The 20399-nt window shown below is 41.7% G+C and overlaps 1 protein-coding gene across 1 annotated transcript in view; it reads right to left on the bottom strand.

The window, feature by feature from the left end:
* The window catches only part of LOC124803283 (nephrin-like), a gene marked incomplete at its 3' end in the record, with an annotated part of 463636 nt that overhangs the window by 61290 nt on the left and 381947 nt on the right, over positions 1 to 20399 (bottom strand). Inside the window, exon 7 of the mRNA XM_047264469.1 lies at positions 14829 to 14973. Coding sequence (XP_047120425.1) covers positions 14829 to 14973 — 145 coding nt within the window. The remainder of the gene's footprint in view (positions 1 to 14828; positions 14974 to 20399) is intronic.

The following is a 20399-nucleotide window of genomic DNA, read 5'->3' as shown; positions in this document are numbered from 1 at the left end:
ACCTCTCAAGTGGAGTTAGTTAGCCCTTCCTGCCCTTTCTCTGTGCCGCCGTAAACCATGGACCGGTATGTGGATTGCTGGATTCTGGCAGAAATATTTCCTTGACAACATATGTTTGGTATCTCAAGAATAGGAACAGTTGTAAAGTTCCCACTTTACCGTTATTGTGCGAGATACGATTTAATTTAACAACTCAGCAATTCTCGATCCCTATTAACATCTTTGTTGCCAAATATCTGTTTTTTGACTTAGTATTGTGTTGTTGTTTCATATACAAAATAGGTTGTGTTGTAAACTATTCCAGAAATAAGTTACCTTTAAAGTTTAATCCGAGTGGGGATTATCAGTTACGTAATCATGCCCTTCTTCCTTCAGCTAATAGTGCCGGTTCCAGTGATTTACAATTCCACGTCCAGCACAAGATCTTCTCTCCTTACCCGACCCCGCATCAACTCGGTCTCAGTTGGCGCTCACTGATAGTGGGTGGATGGCCGGCCAGCTGCTGGTCCACGCTGTTATGTGGGGCATGGACAATGCAAGCAAATGCTGGCACTGAGTAGCACTTTGAGCAAAAGTCAGCATTGCCAGTCTGTCAATTTCATGCAAGAGGTATATGACGCTTGGATCTATTGGAAGATGGCACTGGGGACGTCTCTGTGTGTCCTACCACAAGAAAGAGCAGGCATGGTCGGCTGGTTGTGCCATATGAACATGTTCCGTGAGCATCTTCCCCTTTAGATTGTACGTGAAACAATTTGGGATCGTCTGCTGTGAGGGGATTCTTACACTTTGTGTTTCTGGCTTCAGTTAACCCAAGTGGTATTATGAGGTGTTCACCGGTAGTTATAGTGATAAACTTGCCTTTACTTCATGCTTATTTCTTTCTGTTGCCTTGGTGTTCTGTTGATAATTTATTAATATTCCTGTAATGTGTACTCACCATAAAGGCAAGTTCCATTTTCTGTCTGGTCTGGTTCGAATTGTATTTTTAAAAATTGTCGTGGAATTTGAAATGAAACCGTGTGCATTGCTAATGGTCGCTTCCATCTGTTCACGCTGCAAGTATTCCCGTTCATTGGGCGCGAGGATAGTTTGTAATTTAGGAGTAATATTTACTATGGATTGGGCATTCAAGAGTTAAATATATTACTTGTCGCTGAAGCGAACTGGGCGTTTTGTTTTAATCTTTATGGAAACACCTTTTATCGTTTCCCTTTTCTAATACGTTTTAAAAATATGTACTGGCACATTGTCTGTACTGAGCTGATAACTGAACGTCCATTCATGTTAGTCTTACTGGTATTTAATAATGCTAACTGGCAAGTTTTTCTCTCTATTTTAGTCTATATATGCTTGTTTAAGCTATTTTGCAACAGAGCTGCTAAACAGGCTAAATTTAAAAGTTGGCTGTCCCATGTCAGGCTGGGCAAATTATAATTCTAAAATTGTATTTTCTTTTTCCTGGCATTTATTGAAGTTTCTCAGACTTACGAAAGATGTGCTAAAGGAATACATTAGTTTTGCGGTACCGTTTATTTTGTGAATAAATAGTCTTTTCTGGTTCAAATATTATTTTTAGTAACCTGAAAATTTACCACTTCCAGCTTCTCGCTAACTACAGTACTTTACATACCGTGGGTCCGGAATCAGCGTCAAAATAACATAGACGGTAAGACTCTCAAGATTACTAAATAGTGGTCAAAATGTAATATTTAAGGGTGTTCACGGTCTTCATTGAGAAATGCGTGTCTATAAATTGTCTATGTCCTGCACCAGAGATGGCGGTGGTGGTACCATCTTAAGAAATCATATAGAATGATGAGCGTTGTTTTATCGTTGGTTTTTCTCGTGTGTAGTTACATGAAGACATTCGCGTATAAATTCCAGTACAAACTGGCGAGAAAGCGATTGTGAGAGTCCTAGCTTCCAGTCTCATTGCATAACAGGTATTGGGAATATTTAAGAGAATATCAGAACTTCGTGTGCCAATGTAAATGTAGTGAGTACGTCGGTCCGACAAACTGTAAAGCTGATATATCCGTTTACGTCAATGAAAACGTTGTAATTCATTCTTGGACATTTTCTCCTGTATTCAAAAGAAGTTTAGAATCCTCTATCATATGTGAAACCTTATCCCACAGAGGTTGAAACAGTGTATATTGGAAATTTAAGAGAAGTACTGACAGTACTTGTACTGCGAGACGCAACATGTTTGCGTATTGAAATTTCGATCACTCTAGATGTGTGTAGCTTATTTATCTGTGCTACTTGAAAATATGGGATGAGCAAAGTACGAGGTTCCTCCTTAAATGAGAGCAGACTTTCGGTGGTTTTAGATGGATTAAAGACAATTGTGTTACCCAGTAAGTGGCTCACAAGGGATTAGTTGTGTCGGCATTGATTCATTCTTTGCATAAAATTGCATTGTCTTAGCTGGTACAAAAGTAATTTAGCACATCATGCATACAACATCTTTCTCCGTAAAATACCCTTTCAATATATCAATTTCTTCTTTTCTCAAAACCACATTTCTGTCTCAAGTGCTATTCTTCTGTCTTCTAATATCACTTCGGATTCTCTACTGACATAGGTTTTTTTTTAACTATCTTGAGCCTGAAAAACCCAGGTCCGTCGGCAAGACACTGGTTTGTTGGCAGAAATATATCATAAGCGCATTTTATCGTCCATTAAAATTGCAACACGAAAAAGTATAGACAATAATGATATTTCACTTATAATGCATATACAGTACAATAAAAAGAATACTTAAGAGATACAATACTCAGACCTACCACCTCTGACAGCAACAACTGCTCAAACTTGGGTAGGTATCATGTCGAACTGGAGTTATCTTACAGGTACGTCATTGCAAGCTTCTTTAACTCTAGTCAGATTTCATGTCTCGTGTTGGCTGTCATGTGGCAGAGCTACAATGCCTCGTAAGCACATGACATTTTTTCAGCGAGTGAAAGGTTTAGAGAACATAATGGCCACAGCAAGACAAGAGGCCGCTCTGAATCAAGGTATTACAAGACAGCACAGGCAGCAAGAGTCCTCTCGTTATCTTGTTGATAGATAACGTCACGGAAACCTGCAAGACAGGGCACCGACACAGGTCTTATCACGTCAGAATGTAAACTGATGTATAGCTCACCAGCCATGTTAACCTGAAGCGACCTTGTGTACCCGATGACAAGCCACATCATCACCCCATGACGATGAGTAATTGTCTGCGGAACTTCCATGCTCGAATACCTCAATCGTGGTGCTGTATGCAGGAATGGCACTCGGCTGGAAACAGCGGCGTTCAGTCCTCTTCGTTGACGCACTGCCATCGAGCGCCTCACTCAGCCGCCTCCTCAAGACGGAATGCAATATTGACCACCGTGCTGCCTGCTCGTGTGCTCCAGGAGTCGCTGCATTCTCCATGTATTAAACACCTCTTGCTGCGAACTCATTTCGTAAGAGTGGCTGTACGATTCTGCTCAGCATAGCGAACATTTGTCTCTCCTCTCTTGGACAAATAGCGCTGTCCACTAAGATCTTATGAGCGTCATAAAGCTGTCGATTTATTTTCATATGGTAGTCGTGTCATACTGCCTGCACGACCACCAATATTGTGGTATCATAAACTGCGTTCTGGTACGTCAGGATCATAACTCTGTCGTGTTATGACTCGTGCTGCTAGACACATCTCCTTCTCACAAATGAACCCATGGTCTTCAGCGCTGATTCTTGAATAAGAAATATCGCTGTGTGATCTCTCCTCATTTACAGAATGTAAAAGATCCATACCCACTTAGTTTTGCGCTTACACTGAAATGAAAATTATGTGTATACAGCTTGTTTGGGAATTCCTGTTACAGAGTTCTAGCACGTGTAGAAGGGAGTGAGTACATGATATTTTGAGTAGGAATCCATGTCCGGAAACGTGCTGTTTCTGTTCTGTGAGGGTTTCAGTCGAGAAGTTTAACTGATATACACTTGCTTGAGGAACTGAATTAGGCGTGACGCAGCACAGTTACTAGATAAAAATTCGAAAGGATATATTCATTGATCACCTAAGAACATTGTATTAACACTTTCACATTATGTGTTTACATTATTCCAAAACAGAAAGGAACCAAACAAGGTATATGTAAAGACCGGTTCATAACAACAGCGGTTACAGACATTGTACCTACAAAATATTCTGGTATACATTCTGCATCCCACGCGGTGTCTCTTCAATCTCTAGGACAGCGGCCGGAACTCGTGCCGGCAGATCTTCCTCTGTCTCTACAGGAGTCTCGTGAAATAGTCTTTGTATACGACGTTAAACGACATCAGGTGACCGTCTGGCGTAGTACGTATCATCCTGTTTACCGTACTGCACAACAGGACAAGCAACTCTGATACTTTCCTCTTTGGCTCAGGAGACGTGGACGCGCTACACATTTGAACTGAAAGCGTCGTAGAACAGAAATGGTACGTTTACGGACATAGGTTCCTGTCCACAGTTGTATTTACTCACTTCCCCCCTCCCCCTAGGATTCCTAGAAGTCTGAAATTCGAATTTCCTAACACCCTGTGTCTAAGCGTGTTGTATACTTCTTGCTGTTCCACGTGCGTTACGCACTGACTCCATAATGTTGCAATTTTAATGGACAATCCGTTTTTATGTAACCCATGATTGAATGAATATTGTCGATGTAATTCAGTTTTCTTTTTTTTTTCAAACAATAACCTCATTGTTGGATACATACCAATCTTCTGTTTCCTCTATAGTTTTTGCGCGCTGCAGCTCTCTCAATTACCATGTCCGTTCTTCTTTTAAATACATTCCACGTGTTCCTCCTCTCACCGATTCTGCCAAGAACCTCCACATTTCTTATCAGTCCACCTAATTTTTAATATCCTTCTATAACACAACACCTCAAACGCTACATTTCTCTTCTTTCCCGGTTTGCCGATGGTCCAATATTTATTTCCATTCAGTGCTGTGCTCCTAACCTACATTCTCAAAAATTTTCCTCAAATCAAGGCCACTGATTGATGATAGATCTCTTTCGGCCAGTAGTGTCCTGTTTTCCCTTGCTAGTGTTATTTAATGTCCTCTTTACTTCGTTAGCCACATGTTACTTTCCACATGTTACTTTCTTCCTAGGTGTCAAGATTCCTTCACCTCGTCTACATCATGGTCCCAATTTTGATGTCAAGTTTATCGCTACTCTTATTCCTGCAAGTCGTAAAGTGTGCGGCAGTTCTTCCTTACTTTCAATGAGAAAAGTAGTTCATTAACGATCTCATCAATGGCGTCCTTACAGGCTGAATTTTAATCCCTCTCCGGAACTTTTCTTCCATTTTATCATTGCTTCTTTGATGTATATATTCAGCATCAAGTGCGAAAGACTACAATCCTGTCATACAGGCCTTCGTTCCTGGTCTTGCATTCTCACTTTTCCCTGACGGTTCTTGTACATAATGTATAGTATCTGCCTTTCACTATAGTCAACACACATTTTCCTGAGAAATTCAAGTCATTTTTACATTGACGAACGTTCATTCTACGTCGACAACTCCTTTGTACATGTATTGATCTTACATTGTCAACCCAGCCACATGTCAGAACTGCTTCTCTTCCCGACGTTGGTTCGAGTCTTCCCTCGGGTACGGGTGTGTGTGTTTGTCCTTAGGATAATTTACGTTAATTAGTGTGTAAGCTTAGGGACTAATGACCTTAGCAGTAAGTCCCATAAGATTTCACACACATTTGAACATTTTAGAAGAACTGCTTCCCTGAGACCTTTATTTTTCCTAAAGGTAAACTAATCCTCATAAGACATCATAAGAAGAATAAAACAGACGACCTGCATAATAATAGACAAATATTGTTAACATTCGTTTGACACAGAAATCTCAGTTCGAATATAATAAATTTCCTTGATACGTGAAAGCTTCTGTAAACAAATAAGCACAGTTTCAGAAAGCATCGATCTTACAAAACTCACCTTTACCTTTTGTCACAAGATACCATGTCTACCATGGATGTGAGCAACATGCAGATTCAATATTTCTAGATTTCCAAAATGCGTTTGACACGCTGCCGCACTATCAACCATTAACGAAGGTACGTGAGCCGTGGGGTTCGCTTCTATCTCTCGATCGTCGGTTGTGCCATTGTGTGGCTATATCTGCCTGAGCGAGCGTTTATGGTTCGACAGAGGAGCCTTGGTAGTTGAAAGGTGGGCTTCAAACTGTAAGGGGTCGGCGGAAGCACCGCGGCGTGAAGGGAGTGGCCACAGCGCTGTGCTGTTAATTGATGAAGCCGTGTTGCGTCTATGGGTCTAGGGGGTACTGTTTAACCTTATCTAACGGTCATTAGCTGTAGGCCGAATTACTCTAATTGCCTGTTAGCGCTAACTGTTCCATGGAAATTCGCCCAAGCTCGAACTATGAGCCTGGCCATTTTACTATCACGTCCCTGCCTGGGACTCCTTCTAACGATATATTTATATTGGTGTTTTGTAGTTTTTTTATAATGTCGGTCCTGTGTCTGGTCGGGCCGGTTGTTCACTAGCCTTGCCACGAGAACGAGTCCGTGGTTTTCCGGGCAGTTGGGTCGGCGCCCTACCTAATGCCAAAGTCACTGTAGTTTCAAACTGAGCCTTGTTTAACTAAGCGATGGGCTTAGACTATTGTATATTATTCAATGTCGTTAAATTTAAGTATGGATAGTTTTACCAAGCCACTTGACTCAGTTGTTTCTTTTTTAGTTAAACTTTTCATTTAATGATGCAGCTAGCAAAAGTTTATAATATTCTGAGTTTTGTTTCCTTTTAAATTTGTTAAATTCATTAACTTAACAGCTGTAAACAATTTTGAATTTCACGTAGAATATTCTAGTGTTCATGAGAAATAATCCAAACAACTGTAGTACATCTACATCTACATGATTACTATGCTATTCACAATAAAGTCCCGGGCATAAGGTTCAATGAACCACCTTCAAGCTGTCTCTTTACTGTTCCACTCTCGAACGGCGCGCGGGAAAAACGAGCACTTAATTTTTTCTGTGCGAGCCCTGATTTCTTTTCGCAATCGGAGGAGAAAACTGGTGATTGAAATTTCATGAGAAGATACCGTCCCAACGAAAAACGCCTTCGTCTTAATCATTGCCACTCCAATTAACGTATCATACCTGCGACACTATCTGCCCTATTTCACGATAGTAAAAACGAGCGGTCTTTCTTTGCACTTTTTCGATGTTATCCGTCAGTCCCACGTGATGCGGACCCCACACGGCATACCAATACTCAAGAATATGGCGGACAAGCGTGATGTAAGCAGTCTCTTTAGTAGAGCTGTTGCCCCATCCAAGTGATCTGCCAAGGAATCGCAGTCTTTTATCTATGTGATCGTTCCAATTTAGGTTATTTATAATTATAATCCCTAAGTGTTTAGGTGAATTTACAGCCTTCAGATTTGTGTGACTTACCGCGTAATCGAAATTTAGATGATTTCTTTTAGTACTCATATCAATAACCTCATACTTTTCTTTATTGAGAGTCAACTGCCACTTTTCGCACCATTCAGATGTCTTATCTAAATCATTTTGCAATTCGTTTTGGTCATCTGATAACAACATCATCTGCAAACAATCTAGGACGGCTACTAAGATTGTGTCCTATATCTTCAATATAGATCAAGAACAATAGAAGGCCTATAAAACTTCCTTGGGGAACTTTTGGTTTACCCGATGACTTTCCGTCTATTACTACGAACTGTGACCTTTCTGACAGGAAATCACAAATCCAGTTTCACAACTGAGGCAATAATCCATATGCAAGCAGTTTGGTTAGAAGACGCTTGTGGGGAACGGTGTCGAAAGCGTTCTGGATATCTAAAAATATGGAATCAATTTGACGTCAGCTGTTGATAACAATCATTACTTCATGAGTATAAAGAGCTAGTTGTGTTTCGCAAGAACGATATTTTCCGAATCCTTGCTGACTATGTGTCAATAAATCGTTTTCTTCGAGGTACTTCATGAAGTCGGAATACACTATTTGTTACAAACCCTACTGCAAATCGACGTTAGTGATATGGACCAGTAATTCAATGGATTAATCCTACTTCCCTTTTTAGGTATTGGTGTGACTTGAGAAATTTCCCAATTTTTAGGTACGGATTTTTCTGTGAGCGGGCGGTTGTATATAACTGCTAAATATGGAGCTATTGTATCAGCATACTCTGAGAGGAAACTGACTGGTATTCAATCTGGACCGAAGGCCTTGGCTTTATTATGTGATTTAAGCTGCTTTGCGACACTGAGGATATCTACTTCTATGTTTCTCATCTTCACAGTTGTTCTTGATTGGAATTCAGGAATATTTACTTCGGCTTCTTTGGTGAAGGAGTTTCGGAAAGCCGTGTTTAGTAACTCTGCTTTAGTAGCACTGTCATAATTGACTTTACCGTTGTTATCGCGCAGTGAAGGTATTGATTGTGTCCAGTGTTTTAAGCATGTTTACATTTTAAATAATATTTAAAAGGTTGTAAAAAATATGTAAGAACACATGTATGTCATTTTCTTCTCTATAAAATCGTTTTATCTTAATGTTAACACATAGTCACCACATAACTCTGTGAATAAAACACCATCATTAGGACTTCTTGCCAACAACACACTGGTCCTGCAGTATTATTCGAAACCATAGGAAGAAGAAGAAAAAGAAGAATATAACATTCCATCCCAACTATGTATTTTGCGGCAAGCAAAGGTTATAAGATAATTGCTAACCCACCCCGATGGGATTACTTCAAGCAAATGCCAGATATTACACGAGATATTATCCAGCATCCACACTGTAATATTTTTATGTGAATGGGAAACGTTTTTCTCCGCTATTGTTAATAAATATCATTAAAAGCTATGTAAATAACCTTAAACACAAAGGATTTAGTGCTATATCATCTCTGCTCCTTGCAAAAAATTGACAGTCATGGTAGGTCACCGACGTTGGGAAAGGATAGTAATGGGGCCACTTGTTGCATATAAACCTCGGTTTAAGAGTCAATTAACCTATTTAATGAGTAATAATGGCTACGAGTCGTTATAAATTTTTTGAATGAAAACTGATACGACAGGCTGATGCGCAAGTGAATTATAACTCGACAAGGTGAGCCACAGAGTGACATGGTGGTATACAGGGGCTAGAAAACGTATGTAATAGTCATTGTCTATGATCCAGGTAGCAAAGCTGTTGGGAATGTTCTGGAAGTTCGTGCATGGCGAGGTCGCAGGCAGCCACAAGGCGTAGATAAGGCAGCGAGAGGTAGATAAGGCGGCAGCCCACTGCTAGTTCTTGGCACTTGGCCGCCTAAGATTGCTACACATGAACGTGTTTAAAGATGCACTGTGTGTCCTGTAGCACATTCTTTACTGTTACAATAGTATTTATATACTGCTACACACATGTCCTGCGACGTATTGAATTGTATGAAAACGTTTAAGTAGGTATACCATGCCATGTCCAGCCGTCGTGATAGAGGTAACCAACTTGGATCGCCATCTGCGGTCACTATCTTCACTATACAGACGTATACGACAATTTATAGTTGCAGCCAACTTGGTCTTTGACGTCATTTAGGTGACCACTATGATATTGAGAGAAGCAATATGATAACTGTCCCTGAACAATGTTAAGGGAAATGGGAAAGGGGTAGGGGAAGGGTGGAGGGCAAGGTAATGGGGATACCAAATTATCCAAACTACTTCAGCTGTCTGATGGGGGACAATGGCAGGGAAATAAATTTTGGTAAATATTTTAGCTATCTGACACTGGGAATGGGGGCCATAAGTCACTGATAAAGGGTTTGGAAGGGTGACAGGTCATACATTTTCCCCTGAGGACACTGACATAGGCGATTTAACAACTCCAGAATCATCAAAAGGCCATAATTCAGAGACGTTCTCCAATTCCTTTTCGATTCCGCTGCACATATGGCTGGTCAGCAACTTGCATACATAACTTATAGGCTGATTGTGTGATATTTCTCGCTCTTATCTCCCCTCGCTACCTCCGGGACTGTGCACAATTTCTGATGGTGTGTCGCCAGACTCATAGACTCGACACATAATACCGAAGAGTCATCTGGTTGCCATTGCCTCAATGACTTTAGAAATTCCAAGGGAATTTGATCAGTGTTTTCTGCTTTATTGGTTTTGCAAGTCTCTGTTGAATTCTAGTTCTACTAAACGATCCCCTATATCTTCTCTATTGACTCCCGATTTTTCTTCTGTCACTTGAGCCAACAGTTCCTTCTCCTCGTTAGAACTTCACTGTATTCTTTCCACCAATCCGCTCTCTACTTTCTGATTAACATGAGAATTCTTCATGTAATGTAAATGTTAACGTCTGTGTTTTTAATGTCACATAGGACACTTTAGATCTTTTCACATGCTATACTAGTTCCTGCTACGTTCATTTACGTATATTTATGTATATTGAACCTGATTCGGTAATTCTGAAAGGTTCCAAAATCAACTAATTTAATTTTCTTGTTTTTATTTAATTTCATTGTAATGCCTCGTATCTTAGCTTTGAAGCTATCATTTTAGTGAAACATATTTTAACATACAACGGACGCTGACCAATTCAACTCCCATGTGGCTTTCTTATCCACCTAGTCCACCTAGACGTGTATACACTCCTGGAAATTGAAATAAGAACACCGTGAATTCATTGTCCCAGGAAGGGGAAACTTTATTGACACATTCCTGGGGTCAGATACATCATATGATCACACTGACAGAACCACAGGCACATAGACACAGGCAACAGAGCATGCACAATGTCGGCACTAGTACAGTGTATATCCACCTTTCGCAGCAATGCAGGCTGCTATTTTCCCATGGAGACGATCGTAGAGATGCTGGATGTAGTCCTGTGGAACGGCTTGCCATGCCATTTCCACCTGGCGCCTCAGTTGGACCAGCGTTCGTGCTGGACGTGCAGACCGCGTGAGACGACGCTTCATCCAGTCCCAAACATGCTCAATGGGGGACAGATCCGGAGATCTTGCTGGCCAGGGTAGTTGACTTACACCTTCTAGAGCACGTTGGGTGGCACGGGATACATGCGGACGTGCATTGTCCTGTTGGAACAGCAAGTTTCCTTGCCGGTCTAGGAATGGTAGAACGATGGGTTCGATGACGGTTTGGATGTACCGTGCACTATTCAGTGTCCCCTCGACGATCACCAGTGGTGTACGGCCAGTGTAGGAGATCGCTCCCCACACCATGATGCCGGGTGTTGGCCCTGTGTGCCTCGGTCGTATGCAGTCCTGATTGTGGCGCTCACCTGCACGGCGCCAAACACGCATACGACCATCATTGGCACCAAGGCAGAAGCGACTCTCATCGCTGAAGACGACACGTCTCCATTCGTCCCTCCATTCACGCCTGTCGCGACACCACTGGAGGCGGGCTGCACGATGTTGGGGCGTGAGCGGAAGACGGCCTAACGGTGTGCGGGACCGTAGCCCAGCTTCATGGAGACGGTTGCGAATGGTCCTCGCCGATACCCCAGGAGCAACAGTGTCCCTAATTTGCTGGGAAGTGGCGGTGCGGTCCCCTACTGCACTGCGTAGGATCCTACGGTCTTGGCGTGCATCCGTGCGTCGCTGCGGTCCGGTCCCAGGTCGACGGGCACGTGCACCTTCCGCCGACCACTGGCGACAACATCGATGTACTGTGGAGACCTCACGCCCCACGTGTTGAGCAATTCGGCGGTACGTCCACCCGGCCTCCCGCATGCCCACTATACGCCCTCGCTCAAAGTCCGTCAACTGCACATACGGTTCACGTCCACGCTGTCGCGGCATGCTACCAGTGTTAAAGACTGCGATGGAGCTCCGTATGCCACGGCAAACTGGCTGACACTGACGGCGGTGGTGCACAAATGCTGCGCAGCTAGCGCCATTCGACGGCCAACACCGCGGTTCCTGGTGTGTCCGCTGTGCCGTGCGTGTGATCATTGCTTGTACAGCCCTCTCGCAGTGTCCGGAGCAAGTATGGTGGGTCTGACACACCGGTGTCAATGTGTTCTTTTTTCCATTTCCAGGAGTGTAGTTACTGCGATGGATATATTTGTCATTGGTTGCACACTGTCCATAGCAAAATTTTGTTACCTACAAAGGTATTAACGTAGTAGCTCATATAATATGGCAAAATGAGATGTTGGTTGACTAGTCTACATCGGAAATTTCAAAAACAAAATACAAAGAAAAAAAGAAAAGAAAAAACGCTAAATTCAAAGCTATGATGTAACACAGTTCTGTTCTACATGCTGTCACGAGAACTCGATAACTCTCTCTAAATGTCAAATAGATCGTTTGATATATTTTCAAAGGACTTCTTACGAATGTCTGAGAACGATACTTCAATAAGTGCGGACAGTTGAAATAGTCTTGACCACTTCGTATCCCAGTCAAAGAAAATAGTGAGCGTTAAAGCGTGAAATTAACATAATCAAAACAAAACTAATGGTCATAAGCAAGAAAGATATATCACACTGCCATTTAAACAATAAGGTAAACTTATTGAATAAATAAACAAATACACGTGTATGGGAACTAACATTAACAATAGGTATTATGAGTCGAAAGAAATTAACGTCCGTATTGGGGAAGCCAAGCACGCGTTTTGTAAAAGGATAATGTCATCAACCGCCATCACTTCTCGAATGGAGAGAAATTAAGTCCATGGGACTGAGACCTGGACTTTGAGCGAGACGACGGGTGAACGACTTGGGGCATCTGAGGTGTGGCTTTACGGTATGACGCAAAGACAGGCAGACCAAGTTACTAACAACGACACTTTCCTTTAAATTGAAAAAAGAAAAAGAATTCCAAAATACAGGAAAATTTAGAAAGCTGCAATATTTCGCCTGGATAATGAGGACTGGAAACAGGTACAAACTGCTGCACAACTTTCTTCGAGGAAAAATACCTGGGAAACCTAAGGACATAGGCTTCGCACATAAGCCAGAAACTTTCTCGAAGAGGCAAACGTGATTTAGTTATGACGTTCACCAGCATCTGGTATGGGTAACCACTATCAGAAGAAGAAGAGTTGTTTGATAATACTTTGTGCAAGTATTTTAATCCTTCTAGTAACCTCTTCCACATCTACACCTACATCTATATTTACATCAGTACTCTGTAAACGACTGGGAAGTGCATGCTAGGGGGTATTTAACACTGTATTAGTTATTAGGGCTTTCACGTTCCATTGGGTGTTTAAGTAGCTCTGTACGAGTTGTAATTAGTTTAATCTTATCTTCGCGTTCTCTTCGGGAGCGATACGTAACGGGTTTTGTACAGTAGTACATTCCTATAATGGACAGTCATATGAAACGAAGCAGAACAAAACAGTGAGTTTATTACTTTTTAAAAAACAATCGCCGTAACAATTAATACATTTAACTCACTATTAGAAAAGATGGTCAGTGCCTTCATGGAAAAACGTTTGCGGTTCTCTAAGGGACCATGATTGAACCAGCATGCACCTATTCTTTCGAAGCAAATAGACAACCACAAATGTCTTTTTTTAGGGCACCAAAAATGTGGACATAGCATGGAGGATGTGCAGCGTAGTCGAAACAACAGGCACGCCAGGTTTTGGAAAGTCTTGATGAGATTTTTCTCTTATTGCAAACATCGGCTACTGGTTGACTTTCCAGAACACGGTGACACAATTAACGCACAGTGGTACGTGGACACTGTGCAAAACCAGAAGAGCCCCATCAAGTTCAATAGTCTAGGAATGTTGACAGGTGGCACCATTCTGTTACATGCTAGTGGACACTCACATTATGCCAAAGTTGTCTCGACAACGCTGCAAAAGTGTCTCTGGGAAGACCTTAAAAATCCCCATGAAGTCCCAATCTCTTTAGATGCGGTGTCCATATTTTTGGAACCCTGAAGAAAGAATTTCGTGACTGTCGATTTGTTTCGGACGTAGAGGTGCACCCCTGGGTTGAACAAGGGTTCCGTATCCAACAGCAAACGTTTTTCCATGAAGACACTGGCCGCCTCGTATCACAGTGGAATGAATTTAGTAACATTTATGACGATTACTTTTGAAAAATTAAACAATATAGGCCTACTTAGTTCTCTTCATCTGCCTCGTTTTCATTAAACTGTTCCTTATAGATTTATGATTTGGAATTGTTCTTGACAGTTACTAAGAAGGCTTTGACGGAATAGTGTACGTCCATCTGCAAGTGTTTGCGTATTCAGTTCGTTCAGCATATCCATGATGCTCTCCCATTGGTCAACCAAAAGTGTGACCATTTGTGCGTCTCCTCTTTCTACACATTCAGTGTTCCCCGTTAGTCCTATTCGGTGCAGGTCACAGCCACTTGAGCAATATTCTTAGATGAGTCGCACGAGTGTTTTGTAAGTTGTTTCCTTTGTAAATTGATTATATTTCCCTAGTATTCTGCCACCAGCCTTACCTATGACTGGGACTTTGTTATCGTTCAATTTTATATTCACACAAATTGTTACACCCAGGTATTTGTATGAATTGACTGCCTTCAAAAGTGACTTATTTTCATTGTAGACATAGGAAATTAGTATTTTTCGTTTTGTGAAGTGCAAAAGTTTACATTATTTAAAATTTAAAGGAAGCTTCTGTTTTTCACCACTTAGAAGTAAACTTGAAGTATTTACTTTCCAAACGGCTCTGTCAGCGCTGACAATCGGATATTAAGACTATCTGTAAGTAGGCCTACTTTGAGAGGCTAATCTGAGACGAGGTGGCGTCGGCAGGTACTCACAGACGACGGAGAGCGTCCAGGTGGCGTCGAGGTGGCTGCCCGGGATGGAAGGGTTCTCGGCGCGGCACGTCACGCTGCGGCCGTCGTCGTCGGTGCCGGGCACGAAGCTCAGCTCGCTCAGCGTCGCGTTCTCGCGCGTCTCCTCCTGTGGCAGGGGCAGCTAATTAACGTCCACAAGTGGGCTTCCTGCTTGTGTCACTCGGGACATCACTGTTTATAAGCTCACACATGGACATCATCATCTACTGGATTAAGGTGATATTAATATCTGCTCGTCAACCTTACTGTATGCGATATTTATACACAATCTGATAGAAAGTATCTGGACACCTACTGGTGGACATTAATGTGGAGTTCACCAACCTTTGGCCTATATGACGGCTTCAACTCTGCTGGGGAAACTTTTAGTTAGGTGTCGCGACGTCTGTGAAGGAATGGAAGCCGATTTTACCTCAAGAGCCGAAAATAGATAAGGCACTGATGTCTGCGCTGTGGGCTAGAGTAAACTCGACGTTATAACTAATCTAAAAGGCGTTCCAAGGGATTCAGGACTCTGTGGATGCCAGTCCAGAAATATTACTGCCCACAGACCATTTCCTCATAGATGTTGCTTTATGTCAGCGTGTGTTGTCGTGTTGATACAGTCAGCGTCTCCGAACTGCTCCCTCTACTACAGACAGTACGAAAGGCAGTAAAGCGCGTTCATATCGTTGAGCATTTAGCATTTCCGTCACAAGCAGTAAGAGGACCATACCATAACCCTGAAATATATCACCATATTGCAACTCCTACTTCTCTGTATTTCGCAGCTAGCATTACATAAGATGGCAGGTAACGTTGTCCACGCATTCGCTAAACCGAAATTTTTCGAACGATACGCTGTCCAGCGCCTTTGCTCTTTACGTCACTTCAAGCATCGCCAAGCACTGACAACAGAGCTGTGTGGCCTATAAGGTACCCCTTGACCATTGTTCCCTCTTTTCTTTAACTCGCTATGCACATTCGCTATGCTAGATGCTATGTTGGTAGCATTTTGGAGCTCACAAGCGATTTCTTCCACTGATTTCATACGATTTTGCGAGTGGAAGCACCCCGGGCAGTTGTCGACGGTAGCTGTCTGCCAGCATACGAGGTGTGCCTGGCCTTGATTTAGCTGTAGTATGCATTTCCACTTGGCAGTCGCATCACAGACAGTCGACTTGAACTGCTTTAGAAGGCTCGAGGTGGCCCTGATGTATTTGTCACTCAGGTCCCGTCCTACGACTAGACCTCGTTCGATGGTACTGGGCTCGCCTGATCGATCCATTCTGCTGTCTCAGCGTTTCTACCGGTGGTATAATACTCCCCGCCTCCCTCAACGCTATCACGGTAAGTACTGCACTGCGTTAGCGTGTCCCGATACTTTTCCTCATCGACATCTACATCTACATGGTTACTCTGCAATTCACACTTAAGTGCCTGACAGATGGTTCATCGAACCATTTTCATACTAGTTCTCTACCATTCCACTCGAATGGCGTGTGGGAAAAAGGAACACCAAAATCTTTCCGTTAGAGCTCTGATTTCCCTTATTTTATTATGTAATCATTTCTCCCGACGTATGTGAGTGTCAACGAAATATTTTCGCATTCGGAAGAGAAAGTGGGTGATTGAAATTTAGTAAATAGATCTCGCCGCAAAGAAGACCGCCTTTGTTTCAGTGACTGCCACCCCAACTTGCGTATCATATCAGTGACAGTCTCATCCCTATTGCGCGATAACACAAAACGAGCTGCCCTTCTTTGCACTTTTTCGATGTCCTCCGACAATCCTACCTGGTAAGGATCCCACACAGAGCAGCAATATTCCAGCAGATGACGGACAATTGTAATGTAGGCTGTCTCTTTAGTGGGCTTGTCGCATCTTCTAAGTGTTCTGCTAAAAATGCGCAGTCTTTGTTTCGCCTTCCCCACAACATTATCTACCTGGTCTTTCCATTTTAAGTTGCTCGTAATTGTAATTCCTAGGTATTTAGTCGTATTGACAGCCCTTAGATTTGTGCGATTTATCGTATACCCAAAATTTATCGGATTCCTTTTAGTACCCATGTGGATGACCTCGTACTTTCCTTTCTTTAGTGCTAATTGCCACTTTTCGCACCATACAGAAATTCTCTCTAGATCATTTTGTTATTGTAATTGATCATTTGATGATTTTTACTAGACGGTAAATTACAGTGTCATCTGCAAACAATCTAAGAGGGCTGCTCAGATTATCACCTAGATCATTTATACAAATCAGGGACAGCAGAGCGCCTATGACACTACCTTGCGGAACAAGGTAGTGCGGCACAAGATAGTGTTTTATTTGAACTGTGCCAAAAGGGGGCTACCGTTTATGGAAACACTATAGGAGAGAAAACTAAGACCCCATTAATTGTTTTTGGATGAAAACTACACATTCAAAGCTCACTAAACGCTCACACCAGATTGAATCTGTGTAGCTGATGCGAACTCTAACGCGGGCGTACATCACTAAAAGACAAATTTCCTTTTATTGTGCCACTCACATAGCCTTGTAAATTGACAAAGAAATTTCAGTTTCTTGTAGATTCTCCTATTTCGCCACGCAGAAGGGCAGTAATGTCTGAACTAATTATAACCTTATATAACTGACATTGTACGAATTAATGTGACTACTCAGAGCTATGAAGTTTTGATCGCTAAACAAAGATATGTATTCCATTATATTTTTGACGATTAGACAAAATCTCTCTCGTTAATGCTATTACAAAATTTATTTAAAAAGAATATATTAATTACATTCCGTAAACACACAATGCATTTTAATGATTCACAGTACATACAGGTCAGTCTAACGTGTTCTACGAACCTTCTGAAGTGTACAGAGGAAATCCACTGCAACGGCCCATTTAGAGCTGGTACCCACCCCGAAGTAGTAGTCGACTTGCTGATGGGGATTGTGTAACACACCGACCCTACTCGGAGATTGTAGACGGTGCACACATCTTTTGGTAAAGCGAATGGATAAAAAATTTCTACTTAAATCATTTCAGTTTCCGGAAGATTCTGTTTGCTGCTATAAAAACCGTACTGAAAGAAACGGAGCAAAGTTACATTCACGAACATTTGACAAACTATTCGATTATATTGCACGGGAAGAAAACTTAAGGGAGACTCGGAGTAGAAACAGACAAAAATTCAGATTTTTCTTCATTTCATGAATCATATGATACATTATATATTTGGACGAAAAATTTTGCTGTTGCTTGGATCTTCTTTTCCTTATGCAGTTGCATTCTCAGTTTACCTCATCAAAAATTGCATTAACCCATTTGGCGGGTCTTACTACCGAAGCTGTTGTCCTTAGCAGTGTTTTGTTATCATCGTTTTATAATGGTAAGTTTATTGTGCATTGTGATTTATACTCGAAGAACCTTCGTTCTAGGATTTTTGCCTATCGCAGCAAACAGGGAATGTGAGTGTTATTCAAATAAATAATGACAAAATGAAGATGAACCTTTAAGATGCGTTCCAAAGGTAGGAGATCGTACTGCAAATATATGGTACGTGTGTTTCAGTACAAGTTATTTAGCCACGTAACTAACACAAATTCCGTGCGAATGCATCCCAGTGCTTCAAAACAGAACGATGAAATCAGCGATTGAGAAGAGCTCACTGTAGAAAATGACACAGAAGCCGCTGTAATTGTAAAATTTATTATACTGATCCATGTTCTAGGTGAAATAATGAATTCTTCATTCGCTGTGGCGTATTACCACTGTAATGTATATGCAAATAAATATACGCCCCATCTTTGTACTGCCTATCTGTGTATCTTCTGGGATGAAAACACTAAAATTAAGGTCCAGTGATTAATTATATTTATTATGTGAAGCAACAGTTACCAATAAGTTAATGAGAAGCTAGCAGGAAGTTCCGGGTAGTATACAGTGAAAGGGCGGAGAAGAAACGACAGGAGTAAAAGCTAACTGAAACTGCAGGTAGCAATAAAATCATACCGGCTAGAAGGAGAAGAATGATGTTACTTGTTAACACTTGTGATGGAGATGACAAATAGTAAGGAAGAAGACGTTCTAATCACGTAACTACAAAAATAAGAAATTTCATATGAAAATATTAATTGCTTTCTTTTTGTTTGTACTTTCCCACTGGAAACGCCCTGTTTTTTCATAAAGTACGGGCAGTATTATTCAGAAGCTCTCACAGGTTCCTTTACAACCATTTACACAGTCTCTCATTGATATCTATCCAGCCTTGGTTATTTTATATAAATTAACGTTTTCAAAATTTTTAGGAAGATAGAAACATTGGGTAAAGTGCTATGAAACCTTTGGCATTGATCCAAAACTTTCTGTTATAGTTCAGTGAAAAAACGACAGCACGGTTAACAAATATGGTGGATATACCAAATCACTGTTTTTTAGAGCCTTTGAGATAATGGGTCTAGAACTTAATTGAACAGGAACGAGACAGATCCCCGTGTCTCCTTCTATATGAAACTTTATTGTACTACCCGTTTAATTTTGGTGTCTCATATTGGGGATATGTCATACTATTAAGCTCGACAGAGAGAGTGGAGATTGCCCTTTTTCTCTGGATCATTAGGAAGTGGTTTTCTCTGCATCAGTCTGCCGCCGGCCGCGATGGTCTCGCGGTTCTAGGCGCGCAGTCCGGAACCGCGCGACTGCTACGGTCGCTTGTTCGATTCCTGCCTCGGGCGTGGATGTGTGTGATGTCCTTAGGTTAGTTAGGTTTAAGTAGTTCTAAGTTCTAGGGGACTGATGACCACAGCTGTTAAATCCTATAGTGCTCAGAGCCGTTTGAGCCATCAGTCTGCCCCTTCAGATAACAGGATATGATCTTACACCATCCTCCTCCAGTTGGTTTTGTCCCTGAAGATCTACATCTTCTTGAATCATCAAGAGGTCTTACAGTTGCTGTATTCCCAGGGACCTTCTGAGTACTACGTGCTCGACTGGAGAAGGTCTCTTAGCTACTCATACCTGTTACCAGATAAATACATCCATGGTTTGATCTCTTTTACTTCCTGCAGACAAAAACGGCAGAGTTGTTTTTCAATGTTTTTAAAGGTAATTAGACAAATAACCGAATGCTTATTATGTTTCTGTTGTGAACCGTAAACCACAAATCACGCATGGTAATTGCTTAATTTTCCACTAGCTTCATCACACAATACTATCTTCAGGCAACAAGGTGAAACAAGTGAAAGGGAGAAGATAACATGCCTTGTCATAGATGTACTAGCGTATCTGTCAGCAATACAAACACTGGGCACATTGGCAGCTGGTATAACGAAGGGGATGGCAATCTGAATTATGTTTATGCGATACTTCAACTGTTGTTTTTTATTGTTGTAGTCTTCAATCAGAAGACTGGTTTGATGCAGCTGGCCATGCTATTCTATCCTGCGCATGTCTCATCATTTCCGAATAACTAATGCAACTGGCATCCTTCTGAATCTGGTTATTGTATTCATCTCTTGGTTTCCCTCTACAATTTTTACCGTCTACATTTCTCTTCAGTACTA

Source organism: Schistocerca piceifrons, chromosome 1 (assembly GCF_021461385.2).
Source record: "Schistocerca piceifrons isolate TAMUIC-IGC-003096 chromosome 1, iqSchPice1.1, whole genome shotgun sequence".
Lineage (NCBI taxonomy): Eukaryota > Metazoa > Arthropoda > Insecta > Orthoptera > Acrididae > Schistocerca > Schistocerca piceifrons.
Note: the sequence above shows the minus strand (reverse complement) of the source record. Positions and strands in the feature narration are given on the sequence as shown.